Source organism: Sebastes umbrosus, chromosome 8 (genome assembly GCF_015220745.1).
Source record: "Sebastes umbrosus isolate fSebUmb1 chromosome 8, fSebUmb1.pri, whole genome shotgun sequence".
NCBI lineage: Eukaryota > Metazoa > Chordata > Actinopteri > Perciformes > Sebastidae > Sebastes > Sebastes umbrosus.
The window spans coordinates 29,648,405-29,662,923 of NC_051276.1; the positions used below are offsets into that span (position 1 = coordinate 29,648,405).

General features: G+C 34.4%; 4 protein-coding genes and 1 long non-coding RNA gene across 8 annotated transcripts in view; 4 read left to right on the forward strand and 1 right to left on the reverse strand.

Annotated features, from left to right (window-relative positions):
• Positions 1-14,519, forward strand: part of LOC119492642 (gastrula zinc finger protein XlCGF17.1-like) — a 39,079-nt gene that overhangs the window by 3,635 nt on the left and 20,925 nt on the right. The window lies entirely within an intron of this gene.
• Positions 203-1,951, forward strand: LOC119492641 (zinc finger and SCAN domain-containing protein 2-like). The gene is made up of 2 exons (XM_037777229.1): positions 203-518; positions 667-1,951. Exons 1-2 carry the CDS (start codon positions 347-349, stop codon positions 1,701-1,703), a joined length of 1,209 nt encoding a protein of 402 aa, XP_037633157.1. The 5' UTR covers positions 203-346; the 3' UTR covers positions 1,704-1,951.
• Positions 2,317-14,519, forward strand: part of LOC119492638 (zinc finger protein 664-like) — a 59,570-nt gene continuing 47,367 nt past the window's right edge. Inside the window, exons 1-2 of one of the 3 annotated variants that reach the window (XM_037777221.1) lie at positions 3,236-3,548; positions 3,737-5,465. In XM_037777221.1, the coding sequence (XP_037633149.1) occupies positions 3,402-3,548; positions 3,737-4,855 (1,266 nt within the window). In that variant the 5' untranslated portion in view covers positions 3,236-3,401 and the 3' untranslated portion in view covers positions 4,856-5,465. Of the gene's footprint in view, positions 3,574-3,736; positions 5,466-14,519 lie in introns of those variants that run through there. The other 2 variants (XM_037777220.1, XM_037777222.1) reach the window with 2 other exon arrangements.
• On the reverse strand, positions 5,217-14,457 carry LOC119492651. Of its 2 annotated transcripts, XR_005207824.1 has the most exons (4): positions 14,382-14,457; positions 13,949-14,041; positions 13,728-13,859; positions 5,217-5,635 (listed from the first exon to the last, which is right to left on the reverse strand). It is a non-coding gene; the product is annotated as an uncharacterized LOC119492651 (long non-coding RNA). The 2 variants fall into 2 exon arrangements; XR_005207823.1 differs by lacking the exon at positions 5,217-5,635 and having other exon boundaries at positions 13,698-13,859.
• Positions 11,462-13,668, forward strand: LOC119492644 (zinc finger and SCAN domain-containing protein 12-like). The gene is made up of 2 exons (XM_037777234.1): positions 11,462-11,947; positions 12,177-13,668. Exons 1-2 carry the CDS (start codon positions 11,776-11,778, stop codon positions 13,154-13,156), a joined length of 1,152 nt encoding a protein of 383 aa, XP_037633162.1. The 5' UTR covers positions 11,462-11,775; the 3' UTR covers positions 13,157-13,668.

The window sequence follows — 14,519 nt, forward strand, 5'->3', positions numbered from 1 at the left end:
ACCTTACTTTTTACAATATGGGACCTTTAAGTTGTTGTGAACAAGAGGTGTTTATCTCACGGGCTGGAGATTAAGTTAATATAGGATTTAATACCATTTGGTAGTTTAATCAGTGGGGCAGCCTCATATTGACCAAGCAGGTATACAGTGGTTTCATAGTTTTTCCATAGCTGCAAGCGGAACAAAGTATACACACATTCCACTGTCGGACCTTAACAGTGTGACATCCTGCGGAAGTAAACAACACAAGCGCTAGTAGCATTAGCTGTATGCTCGTGATGAATTAGCTGGAGGACGATATTGTAGTCGCTGCACAGAGATTTATCTTGTTTGTAGTTAAACAACAATGTCTTCAGTTGAGTCTTTGAGAGAGTTTGTCAACGAGCGACTAACTGCTGCTGCTGAAGAGATATTCAGAGTTTTTAAAAAGACTATCTTCGAGTACGAGGAAGAGATCGATCGTCAGCGCAAACTGTTGGATATCGTTTGGAAACCTGAAATAAAGTTACACAGGATAGGTGTGTAAAAACTTGAATGGTCTTTAAAAGCAAAAACATGGGAATATGACTCATATAGAGTCCTTATGGTTTAAATACAAACTTATTTGCTTATTTGTTTTTTCTATTATCAGTAGTATCCTCTTCCTTTTGTTCTCTGTCCCTCCAGAGCTCCCACAGCAACATGTCTGTAAGGAGGAGGAGGTTCTTGCTGACCAGCAGCTCTGTATTCAGGAGAGGAACTCCAGTCTGGACCAAGAGGACCCAGAGCCTCCACAGATTAAAGAGGAACAGGAGGAACTCTGCATCAATCAGGAGGGAGAGCAGCTTGAAGTGAAGCAAGAGACTGAAACCTTTATATTGACTCCTACTTATGAGGAAAGTGACCACAGTGAAGATCAGACTCTGAAATTTAATTCTGATGACACTTTAAGTCCAGCAGAGAAAGAGTCTGTAGTCAACATGCCAGTTATAAGCTCTGTGGTATCAGAACCAAACAGTGACCACCAGCTCCTCTCTCACAACTCTCATGTAGCTGAGAGCCAAGATCAGAAAGAAGGCAAGAATGGAGACTCTGGATCAACTAATAATGCAAAACCAAAACGAAAGAAAAGATATCGCAAAGGCAACAGCACTAACAATATATCTAACCCTACTGTGTCAACGATTCACCGTAAAACTCACACAGGTAAAGACGTTTTCCAATGTGTCACGTGTGAGAACGTTTTTAAGTATAAGTCACAATTGCAGAGACACCTGAGAATCCACACAGGTGAGAAGCCGTTTTCTTGCAACACGTGTGGGAGAAGATTTAGTCGGACATCAACATTGAATGCTCATAAAAGAATCCACACAGGTGAGAAGCCATTTTCTTGCACCACCTGTGGGAAAATATTCGGTCAGGTATCAACTTTGAACGCTCATACAAAAACACACACAGGTGAGAAGACACATTCTTGCACCACCTGCGGGAAAATATTCGGTCGGAAATCCCTATTGGACGCTCATATGAAAGTCCATACAGGTGAGAAGCCACATTCTTGCAACACCTGTGGGAGACGATTCAGTCGGAGATCACTATTGAAAGCTCATATGACAATCCATACAGGTGAGAAGCCATATCCTTGCAAAACGTGTGGGAAAAGATTCAGGTGGACAAAACTATTGAAGGTTCATTTAATAAGCCATGCAGATGAGGAACCATAATTGCACACCTTTGGGAAAAGATGTTTGAATTGGAAAGGCATAACAGGAGTACAGACAAATAGCCTTCTATTTGAACACACACAAGTCCAAATGCAAATGAATGCATCTTTTTTTGGAAAAGTTTTTTTCAGTTCACATACATCCATAAACAGGACAAACCACCAACCCCTCTGTATGAGTGTCCTCGTACTAAAATAAATACCCTTTTGTAATGGCAACATCTTTGTAAATAAAGCATTTCCTGTTAAGAGGTGACAATTTCTTATTGTAATGAGTAGAAACATCTTGTATTGTACTGTTTAGCTGTAAAATGAGAAAGTTTGCTCCAGCTGGAGCTGGCGCGGTGCTTGGTATTTCCTCAACTGATCTCAACATGGCTGCTGGGTCACAAACTCTCATTTTACAGCTAAACAGTACACTATAAGATGTTTCTGAAAACATCTGAGGTGAAAAATAGGCATTACAGTAACAGAATATTGATTCATATTTGATCAGCGCTGCCTAGTTTGATCGGAGCTTGCAAGTGATTGACAGCTGCTCAGAGACGGCAAGGCTCCAGCTCGGCTCTGATTGGTTGTTTTCCTCCGGTCTGTGAAATCTTGCAGATGCCGTTAGGAGCACCGGAGGACACAGAGGCATATGATTCAGATTACCTGTTTTATGCACTAATGTGAGGATATAGTGACCGTTTTATAAAAAAACTTTTTTTAATCATTTGCTCCATTTCTACCCATTGCTCCTTTAAATTAACCTGTTTTACCCCCTTCACATCACTGTATTGCTAATATTGCTTTTAGCAACAGTATTTTTTTTTTAAACGATTGTAATCTCCCAAATCTTTGAAAAATCTTTGTTGCATAGTTCCTATAAATGTTTGACCTGTTGAATTAATAATCTTTCTTTTTTTTTTTTTTTACCATTTTCATACAATACATTACCTCAATTATATGGGTGGACTGTGAACTCTCTGATCATGAATCTATGAACTCTTTTACAAATGGAAATTATTGATTGAAATAAAATTAAATGAATAAACCCTCTAGTGGAGTTGGGTCATTTTTGTTTTCAGTCTTTAATCTGCAGCATTTCTCTTAACCGTGTATTGTCATGCATGTGATTGGTTCAACGTGATATAAAGTGACACAATCTGTAGATCATGTGCTATATGCTATGTCAAATGATGTTGTTGTAACGTTAATGTATAATTATATCTAACAAAACAATAACCATCAGCTGTCTCACAACTTACATGTAGCTGTGAGCCAAGATCAACAAGAAGGCAAACATGGAGACTCAGGTTCTGATGAGGACATATTATTCAGTGGGGGGCAAATGTAAACCCAACACAACAATTCCCATACTTAGTTTAAATACAAAAAAAGGCTTCTGCGCAGTCATTGTTGCCTATTTATAAGCCACAAGTGTTACTGAAATAACTGGTTACAGCCCTGACGATGGTGTTAAACACATGTTCTGTAAAAATGGGAACAATTGTAAACGGAACAAAAATACACATACATTCCACCGTCGGACACTTAACAGTGTAACATCCAGCGGAAGTAAACAGATGACAGGCGCCAGTCGCGCTACTTGAGTGGATTGATTGAGTTTATTTATGGAAGTTAGTCAATCAGTAAAACTTCGAGTCATCTTAATTGTTGTAGAGCAGATTAATATTTCATTTGTGATTAAACAACAATGTCTTCAGTTGAGTATTTGAGAGAGTTTGTCAACGAGCGACTAACTGCTGCTGCTGAAGAAATATTCAGAGTTTTTAATAAAACTATCTTCGAGTACGAGGAAGAGATCGATCGTCAGCGCAAACTGTTGGATGTTGTTTGGAAACCTGATATAAAGTTGAACAGGATAGGTGTGTAAAACTTAATTATTTCAATAACACAAAGCAGAGGAATTCGATTAAGATATGGTTACTATTGTTTAAATATATGCTGGATACTCATTTACTCGCATGTCTGCATTTTCTGCTTAATAATCACAGTAGTATCCTCTTCCTTTTGTTGTCTGTCCCTCCAGAGCTCCCACAGCAACATGTCTGTAAGGAGGAGGAGGTTCTCGCTGACCAGCAGCTCTGTATTCAGGAGAGGAACTCCAGTCTGGACCAAGAGGACCCAGAGCCTCCACAGATTAAAGAGGAACAGGAGGAGCTCTGCACCAGTCAGGAGGGAGAGCAGCTTGAAGTGAAGCAGGAGACTGAGACATTTATGTTGACTCATACTGATGAGGAAAGTGACCACAGTGAAGATCAGACTCTGAACTTTAATCCTGACCAAAGTCAGAGTGTAGCAGAGACAGAGCTTCCAGCTAGCATGTGTATCAGTTGGATAAAAGACGAATCTGACTGGGAAAATCCTGAAGTATCAGAACCAAACAGTGTATCGTATTTGAATCATGATTTAAATCAGAATCTAGGTGATAAGTCTATTATCACATCAGTTAAAAACTCTGCAGAACCAAACAGTGACCACCAGCTCCTCTCTCACAACTCTCATGTAAATGAGAGCCAAGATCAGAAAGGAGGCAAGAATGGAGACTCAACTAGAAATGCAGAGCCAAAACCAAAGAAGAGGCATCACAAATGCACAAGCACAATGATTGAGTTTAATACTCACACAAATAAAAAGTCTTTCAAATGTCACACATGTGAAAAAGTTTTCAACAACAACTCAAATTGGCGGAGACACCTGAGAATCCACACAGACGAGAAGCCGTTTACATGCAAAACATGTGAGAAAAGTTTCAAGTGTAGCGGTAATTTGATAAAACACATGAGAATCCACACAGGAGAGAAATCATATCCTTGCAAAACATGTGAAAAATATTTCAGATCTAGCAGTAACTTGATGGACCACATGAGAACCCACACCGGTGAGAAGCCATATTTGTGCAAAACATGTGGAAATTATTTCAGATCTAACGGTAACTTGATGGACCACATGAGAAGAGCCCACACTGGTGAGAGGCCATATTTGTGCAAAACATGTGGAAAAGATTTCTGTCGTAATAGTGACTTGTTGGTCCACATTAGAAGAGCCCACACTGGTGAGAAACCGTACCTTTGCAAGATCTGTTGGGAAAGATTCTTTGATGCGTCTCAATTGAAAAAGCATGTAAGATCCCATACAGGCAAGTAGTCTTGTATTTGAAAATATGTGGGAGTCAATTCAGTTCAATTGCAGTACATAAACATTTCACTCAAATGACAGACTTGAAAAAACACCTGAGGATCAATATACACAGGAGAAAGCATCGAGCCAAAACTGCTGTGGAGAAGTGTTCACTAACTGAATAACTCAATGAAATACACTTTTGGAAATAGCTACTTCTCTTTAATTGAATGTCTAAAATGTCCTATTGATAAAAAGTCTCAATATCTGAGTGTAATGAAGTTGTATATTGTCAATAATGCCATCACATTTTTTTAAACTAACCTAGTTTTTTCCCCTTCATAGTACTGCTTTACTCATAATTTTGGTATCAACAACATTTCTTTGAAACAATCTTAATCTCCCAAATCTTGGAAAAATATTTGTTGCACAGCAAATACTTGAAATAATTTTTGTTGTTTTGGGCTTTAGAGGTGACCCAGAAAAACAAATTGTGGCCGATGAACTACATGGTGCTGTCAGCAATTCAGCCTAAATGATAAATACAATGATCAGTGGCCAAAGTGACGTGGGCAATGAAATTCTGTTTTTGTGATCTTGTGTATGTTTTCTAACAATAAATGTGCTTATATTTACTTACATGTTGAATGGAAGGGTATTTTTACATTGTGATATTGCTACTTTTACTTAAGTACAACTTTACTACTCTGTACTTTATAGGAGTACAGAGAAAATAACCTCATTATCCAACCAGGTTATGTGAGCAGTGCCAGCAGCCAGAGACAGTACAGCATGTTCTTGTGTCACCTAGGAGGTATGAGGCAGAAACAGAAGAGATGTTAACTGAAATGAGGAACATGTGATTAAGAGAAATATGTATAATACATAATATGTAATATGGCAGTAGCTCTGTCTGTAGGGACTTTTTTTTCAGACATTTTTCAGATCTTTTTTTTCAGACTTTTTTTGTGATCTTTTTTTTCGGACATTTTTCAGATCTTTTTTTTTCAGACTTTTTTTATCAGACTTTTTTCAGATCTTTTTTTTCGTACATTTTTTCATATCAGTTTTTTCAGACCTTTTTCAGATCTTTTTCTTCAGACTTTTTTTATCCGACATTTTTCAGATCTTCTTTTCAGACTTTTTTTGTCCGTCATTTTTCAGACTTTTTTTGTCCGTCATTTTTCAGACTTTATTCAGACTTTTTTTTCCTGATCTTTTTTTTCAGACATTTTTCAGATCTTTTTTTTCAGACTTTTTTCAGATCTTTTTTTTCAGACTTTTTTTGTCCGACATTTTTCAGATCTTTTATTTCAGACATTTTTCAAATCTTTTTTTTCACACATTTTTCAGATCTTTTTTTTCACACTTTTTTTATCCGACATTTTTCACACTTTTTTCAGATCTTTTTTTTCGTAAATTTTTTCAGATCTGTTTTTTTCAGACATTTTTTCAGACCTGTTTTTTCAGACATTTTTCAGATCTTTTTTTTCGGACATTTTTTATCCGACATTTTTCAGATCTTTTTTTCACACTTTTTTGTCAGACATTTTTCAGACTTTTTTTCAGATCTTTTTTCCGTAAATTTTTTCAGATCTGTTTTTTCAGACATTTTTTCAGACTTTTTTTCAGACATTTTTCCGATCTTTTTTTTCAGACTTATTTTGTCCGACATTTTTCTGATCTTTTTTTTCAGACTTTTTTTGTCCGACATTGTTCAGATCTTTTTTTTCAGACTTTTTTTATCCGACATTTTTCAGACTTTTTTCAGATCTTTTTTTTTCGTAAATTTTTTCAGATCTGTTTTTTCAGACATTTTTTCTGATCTGTTTTTTCAGACATTGTTCAGATCTTTTTTTTCGGACATTTTTCTGATCTTTTTTTTCGGACATTTTTTCAGACTTTTTTTTCAGACATTTTTCAGATCTTTTTTTCAGACTATTTTTTCAGACTTTTTTTTCACACTTTTTTTGTCAGACATTTTTCAGATCTTTTTTTTCACACATTTTTCAGATCTTTTTTTTCACACTTTTTATCCGACATTTTTCAGACTTTTTTCAGATCTTTTTTTTCGTAAATTTTTTCAGATCTGTTTTTTTCAGACATTTTTTCAGATCTGTTTTTTCAGACATTTTTCAGATCTTTTTTTTCGGATATTTTTTCAGACTTTTTTTTCAGACATTTTTCAAATCTTTTTTTTCAGACATTTTTCAGATCTTTTTTTTCACACTTTTTTTATCCGACATTTTTCAGACTTTTTTCAGATCTTTTTTTTCGTAAATTTTTTCAGATCTGTTTTTTTCAGACATTTTTTCAGATCTGTTTTTTCAGACATTGTTCAGATCTTTTTTTTCTGACTTTTTTCAGACTTTTTTTTCACACTTTTTTTGTCAGATATTTTTCAGATCGTTTTTTTCACACTTTTTTTGTCAGACATTTTTCAAATCTTTTTTTTCACACATTTTTCAGATCTTTTTTTTCACACTTTTTATCCGACATTTTTCAGACTTTTTTCAGATCTTTTTTTTGCGTAAATTTTTTCAGATCTGTTTTTTTCACACATTTTTTCAGATCTGTTTTTTCAGACATTTTTCCGATCTTTTTTTTCAGACTTTTTTTGTCCGACATTGTTCAGATCTTTTTTTTCACACTTTTTTTATCCGACATTTTTCAGACTTTTTTCAGATCTTTTTTTTCGTAAATTTTTTCAGATCTGTTTTTTTCAGACATTTTTTCAGATCTGTTTTTTCAGACATTGTTCAGATCTTTTTTTTCTGACTTTTTTCACACTTTTTTTTCACACTTTTTTTGTCAGATATTTTTCAGATCGTTTTTTTTCACACTTTTTTGTCAGACATTTTTCAAATCTTTTTTTTCACACATTTTTCAGATCTTTTTTTTCAAACTTTTTATCCGACATTTTTCAGACTTTTTTCAGATCTTTTTTTTGCGTAAATTTTTTCAGATCTGTTTTTTTCACACATTTTTTCAGATTTGTTTTTTCAGACATTTTTCCGATCTTTTTTTTCAGACTTTTTTTGTCCGACATTGTTCAGATCTTTTTTTTCAGACTTTTTTTATCCGACATTTTTCAGACTTTTTTCAGATCTTTTTTTTCGTAAATTTTTTCAGATCTGTTTTTTCAGACATTTTTTCAGATCTATTTTTTCAGACATTGTTTAGATCTTTTTTTACGGACATTTTTCAGATCTTTTTTTTCGGATATTTTTTCAGACTTTTTTTTCAGACATTTTTCAGATCTTTTTTTCAAACTATTTTTTCAGACTTTTTTTTCACACTTTTTTTGTCAGACATTTTTCAGATCTTTTTTTTCACACTTTTTTTGTCAGACATTTTTCAAATCTTTTTTTTCGCACATTTTTCAGAACCTTTTTTTTCACACTTTTTATCCGACATTTTTCAGACTTTTTTCAGATCTTTTTTTTCGTAAATTTTTTTAGATCTGTTTTTTTCAGACATTTTTTCAGATCTGTTTTTTTTCAGACATTTTTTCAGATCTGTTTTTTCAGACATTTTTCAGATTTTTTTTTCGGACATTTTTTATCTGACATTTTTCAGACATTTTTTCAGATCTTTTTTTTCGTAAATTTTTTCAGATCTGTTTTTTTCAGATCTGTTTTTTCAGACATTTTTTTCAGATCTGTTTTTTTCAGACATTTTTTCAGATCTGTTTTTTCAGACATTTTTCAGATCTTTTTTTTCGGACATTTTTTATCCGACATTTTTCAGACATTTTTTCAGATCTGTTTTTTCAGACATTTTTTCAGATCTGTTTTTTCAGACATTGTTCAGATTTTTTTTTTCGGACATTTTTCAGATCTTTTTTTTCGGACATTTTTTCAGAGTTTTTTTTCAGACATTTTTCAGATCTTTTTTTCAGACTTTTTTTTCAGACATTTTTTCAGACTTTATTTTCCAGATCTTTTTTTTCACACTTTTTTTGTCAGACATTTTTCAAATCTTTTTTTTCAGACATTTTTCAGATCTTTTTTTCCAGACTTTTTTTATCCGACATTTTTCAGACTTTTTTCAGATCTTTTTTTTCGTAAATTTTTTCAGATCTGCTTTTTTCAGATCTGTTTTTTCAGATCTGTTTTTTCGGACATTTTTTTAGATCTTTTTTTTCGGACATTTTTTCAGACTTTTTTTTCAGACATTTTTCCGATCTTTTTCTTCAAACTTTTTTTATCCGACATTTTTCAGATCTTTTTTTCAGACTTTTTTTGTCCAACATTTTTCAGATCTATTTTTGTCCGACATTTTTCAGATCTTTTTTTTCAGACTTTTTTTGTCCGACATTTTTCAGATCTTTTTTTTCAGACCTTTTTCAGATCTTTTTTTTCGGGCATTTTTTTAGATCTTTTTTTTCGGACATTTTTTCAGATCTTTTTTTTCAGACATTTTTTCAGACTTTTTTTTCAGACATTTTTCCGATCTTTTTCTTCATACTTTTTTTATCCGACATTTTTCAGATCTTTTTTTTCAGACTTTTTTTATCCGACATTTTTCAGACTTTTTTCAGATCTTTTTTTTCGTAAATTTTTTCAGATCTGCTTTTTTCAGATCTGTTTTTTCAGATCTGTTTTTTCAGACATTTTTCAGAGCTTTTTTTTCGGACATTTTTTTAGATCTTTTTTTTTCGGACATTTTTTCAGACTTTTTTTTCGGACATTTTTTTAGATCTTTTTTTTTCGGACATTTTTTCAGACTTTTTTTTCAGACATTTTTCCGATCTTTTTCTTCAGACTTTTTTTATCCGACATTTTTCAGATCTTTTTTTCAGACTTTTTTTGTCCAACATTTTTCAGATCTATTTTTGTCCGACATTTTTCAGATCTTTTTTTTCAGACTTTTTTTGTCCGACATTTTTCAGATCTTTTTTTTCAGACTTTTTTTTCAGACCTTTTTCAGATCTTTTTTTTCGGGCATTTTTTTAGATCTTTTTTTTCGGACATTTTTTCAGATCTTTTTTTTCAGACATTTTTTCAGACTTTTTTTTCAGACATTTTTCCGATCTTTTTCTTCATACTTTTTTTATCCGACATTTTTCAGATCTTTTTTTTCAGACTTTTTTTATCCGACATTTTTCAGACTTTTTTCAGATCTTTTTTTTCGTAAATTTTTTCAGATCTGCTTTTTTCAGATCTGTTTTTTCAGATCTGTTTTTTCAGACATTTTTCAGAGCTTTTTTTTCGGACATTTTTTTAGATCTTTTTTTTTTGGACATTTTTTTAGACTTTTTTTTCGGACATTTTTTTAGATCTTTTTTTTTCGGACATTTTTTCAGACTTTTTTTTCAGACATTTTTCCGATCTTTTTCTTCAGACTTTTTTTATCCGACATTTTTCAGATCTTTTTTTCAGACTTTTTTTGTCCGACATTTTTCAGATCTATTTTTGTCCGACATTTTTCAGATCTTTTTTTTCATACTTTTTTTGTCCGACATTTTTCAGATCTTTTTTTTCAGACTTTTTTTTCAGACCTTTTTCAGATCTTTTTTTTCGGGCATTTTTTTAGATCTTTTATTTTCGGACATTTTTTCAGATCTTTTTTTTCAGACATTTTTTCAGACTTTTTTTTCAGACATTTTTCCGATCTTTTTCTTCATACTTTTTTTATCCGACATTTTTCAGATCTTTTTTTCAGACTTTTTTTGTCCGACATTTTTCAGATCTATTTTTTCAGACATTTTTCAGATCTTTTTTTTCAGACTTTTTTTGTCCGACATTTTTCAGATCTATTTTTTCAGACATTTTTCAGATCTTTTTTTTCAGACCTTTTTCAGATCTTTTTTTTCGGGCATTTTTTTAGGTCTTTTTTTCGGACATTTTTTCAGACTTTTTTTGTCCGACATTTTTCAGATCTTTTTTTCACACTTTTTTTGTCCGACATTTTTCAGATCTTTTTTTCACACTTTTTTTGTCCGACATTTTTCAGATCTTTTTTTCACACTTTTTTTGTCAGACATTTTTCAGATCTTTTTTTTCACACTTTTTTTTCAGACCTTTTTCAGATCTTTTTTTTCGGGCATTTTTTTAGATCTTTTTTTCGGACATTTTTTCACACTGTTTTTGTCCGACATTTTTCAGATCTTTTTTTTCAGATCTGTTTTTTCAGACATTTTATAGATCTTTTTTTCGGACATTTTTTTTGATCTTTTTTTCGGACATTTTTTATCCGACATTTTTCAGATCTTTTTTTCAGACTTTTTTTTCAGACATTTTTTTCAGACATTTTTCAGATCTTTTTTTCAGACTTTTTTTGTCTGACATTTTCAGATCTTTTTTTTCAGACTTTTTTTTCAGACATTTTTTCAGACTTTTTTCAGTACTGAGTGTGAACTGGTAGCTGGAGAGATGTCAGTTTGCCTCTTGGGCACTGCTGAGGTGCCCATGAGCAAGGCACCAAACCTCCAACTGCTCGAGGCGCCTGTCAGGGGCAACCCCCTCGCTCTGACATCCCTCCACTAATGCATTTATATACGTCCTGCTTATGCATGTGTGTATTTTGGGCCTGTTTGTAAAAAAAACCAACAGAGTGAAAAAATGTAATTTCCCCTCAGGGGATCAATTAAGTGCTTTCTTCTTCTTCTAATAGTATGGAGGTAAAGGAAAAGGAATATAGCGGCTGTATTGAGAGACACTGGTCCAGTAAATAGGACCTAGAATGAAGATGGCACAGTAATGGACTAGTTCTAGGAGGATGCCAGCTGCCTTGAAACCCCAAGAAATAAAGATGTACAACGCTGATTGAAAGCGGAACGATAAGCTGACTGACTTCCACTGTCGGACCTTAACAGTGTGACAACCAGCGGAGGTAAACAACACAAGCACTAGTAGCATTAGCTTCATGGACGTGTTGTATTAGCTGGAAGACGATATTAAACTCGCTGCACAGATAAATATTTCATTTGTAACTAAACAACAATGTCTTCAGTTGAGTATTTGAGAGAGTTTGTCAACGAGCGACTAACTGCTGCTGCTGAAGAAATATTCAGAGTTTTTAAAAAGACTATCTTCGAGTACGAGGAAAAGATCGATCGTCAGCGCAAACTGTTGGATATCGTTTGGAAACCTGAAATAAAGTTACACAGGATAGGTGTGTAAAACCTGTTCTTTAATATACCAACAAGGGAGTGTGATATTCAATTCAATTAAAACTTTATTTGCAGAATCAAGGTTCATATAAAAAAAAATAACACAAGAGGCACTATAGAAACTCACATACCATCCTAATGCTTAAAATACATACTTGTTTTTTTCTTCGCAGCTATCCTTTTTTTCTATTATCAGTATTATCCTCTTCTTATTGTTGTCTGTCCCTCCAGAGCTCCCACAGCAACATGTCTGTAAGGAGGAGGAGGTTCTTGCTGACCAGCAGCTCTGTATTCAGGAGAGGAACTCCAGTCTGGACCAAGAGGACCCAGAGCCTCCACAGATTAAAGAGGAACAGGAGGAACTCTGCATCAGTCAGGAGGAAGAGCAGCTTGAAGTGAAGCAGGAGACTGAGACCTTTATGTTGACTCCTACTTATGAGGAAAGTGATCACAGTGAAGATCAGACTCTGTACTTTAATTCTGACAAAAGTCAGAGTGTAGCAGAGACAGAGCTCCCAGTTAGCATGTGTATCAGTTGGCTAAAAGACGAATCTGACTGGGAAAATCCTGAAGTATCAGAACCAAACAGTGACCACCAGCTCCTCTCTCACAACTCTCATGTAGCTGAGAGCCAAGATCAGAAAGAAGGCAAGAATGGAGACTCAGGATCAACTAGAAATGAAGAGCCAATGCCAGAGACGAGACATTACAAATGCACAAGTCACAGCAACTACGTATATAATCCTACTCTTTCAACAATTCACTTTAATTCTCACACGGGTGAAAAGTCTTTCAAATGTGACACCTGTGAGAAAGCTTTCAAGAACAACTCAGATTGGCAGAGACACCTAAGAATCCACACAGACGAGAAGCCATATTCTTGCAACATGTGTGGGAAAAGCTTCACTCAGAAATCAGTATTGAATGGTCATATACGAATACACTCGGGTGAAAAGCCATATTCTTGCAAAATATGTGGGAAAGTTTTCGGTCGTAACGGTGACTTGACGGTCCACATGAGAACCCACACAGGTGAGAAGCGATATTCTTGCAAAATATGTGAAAAATATTTCACGCGTAGTAATGACTTGTTGTCCCACATTCGAAGAGCCCACACTGGTGAGAAGCCGTACCTTTGCAAGATCTGTGGGAAAAGATACTTTGATGCGTCTCAATTGGCAAAGCATATAAGAACCCATATAGACAAGTAGCGTTGTATTTGAAAAAATATTTGGTGATACAAGTGGTACACGGTCAAAACAGAAGAAATCACAGCAGTGAGGAGTCACATAATTGCAGCACTTGAAGGGAAAGTTTTACTCAAATCAGACTTGAAAAAGCACCTGTGAATCAATAAACACAGGAGAAACCACCGAACTGAAACTGCTGTGGATACGTGTTCACTAACTGAATGAAATACAATCACTACATCTCTGTAACTGAATGTCTACAATTCCCCATTGAGACGAGGTCACCATAAGTTGAAGTAGTATATTGTCAACAATGCCATCAAGTTGTGTTGAACTAAACTCGTTTTCTCCCTCATATTACTGTATTACTCATTTTTGTTAGAAACATTTCTTTGAAACTATCATAATCTCTTAAAGGGACTGTTTGTAAGAATCAGAATTACTTGTTAACAGCGACACCTGTGGCCGTTAAGTCAACAAAAGTCAGCGTCGGGCTCGCGCTTGTGCTCGCTCTACATAGACATGAACGAGCATCGCTCAAAACAATGAGGCAACACACAACAGCTAAAACCACAATATCACTATATTTCACCTGCTTGGCAGTAATGTTAGCTGACCAGACGAAGGTCTCTCCATGAATCACTGCTGATCCTAGTGTTGACTTTTCCTGCCTCAGCCTCCCGACCGCTGCCGGTTTCTTCGACACAATCATAATCTCCAGAATCTAAAAAAAATATTTGTTGCAAAGTGAGTTTATAGTTTTTACAAATGTTTGACCTGTTAAAAGTATATTCTTTCCATCCGCCACCTTACTTAATATGAGTGGATTGTGAACTCTCTGATGTTGAAGCTCTCTCTAGTGGTGTTGGGTCACTTATGTTGTCATCCTGCCAAATTTTTCTTCATCTGCAAGATGTCATTTCATTTTACATTTTAATGTATTTTGTCATGGCATCAACTTGATATAATTTGTTGTTGTTTTGGGCTCTAGAGGTGACCCACAAACACAAATTGTAGCCAATGTACTACATGGTGCTGTCTGCGATTTAGCCTAAATAATAAATGCAATGATCAGTGGTCAAAGAGACGTGGGCAATGAAATTATGTTTTTGTGATCTTGTGTATGTATCTTAACAATAAATTGTGTTATGTTTACTAAAATATTGAGTGCAGGGGTATTTTAAATTGTGCTATTGCTACTTTTATTTTAGTACTACTTTACTACTCTATACTTAGAGAAAATAACCTCATTATCCAACCAGGTTATGTGAGCAGTGCCAGCAGCCAGAGACAGTACAGCATGTACTTGTGTCACCTAGGAAGTATGAGGCAGAAACAGAAGTGATGTTAACTGAAATGAGGAATGATTAACAGAAATAAGTAT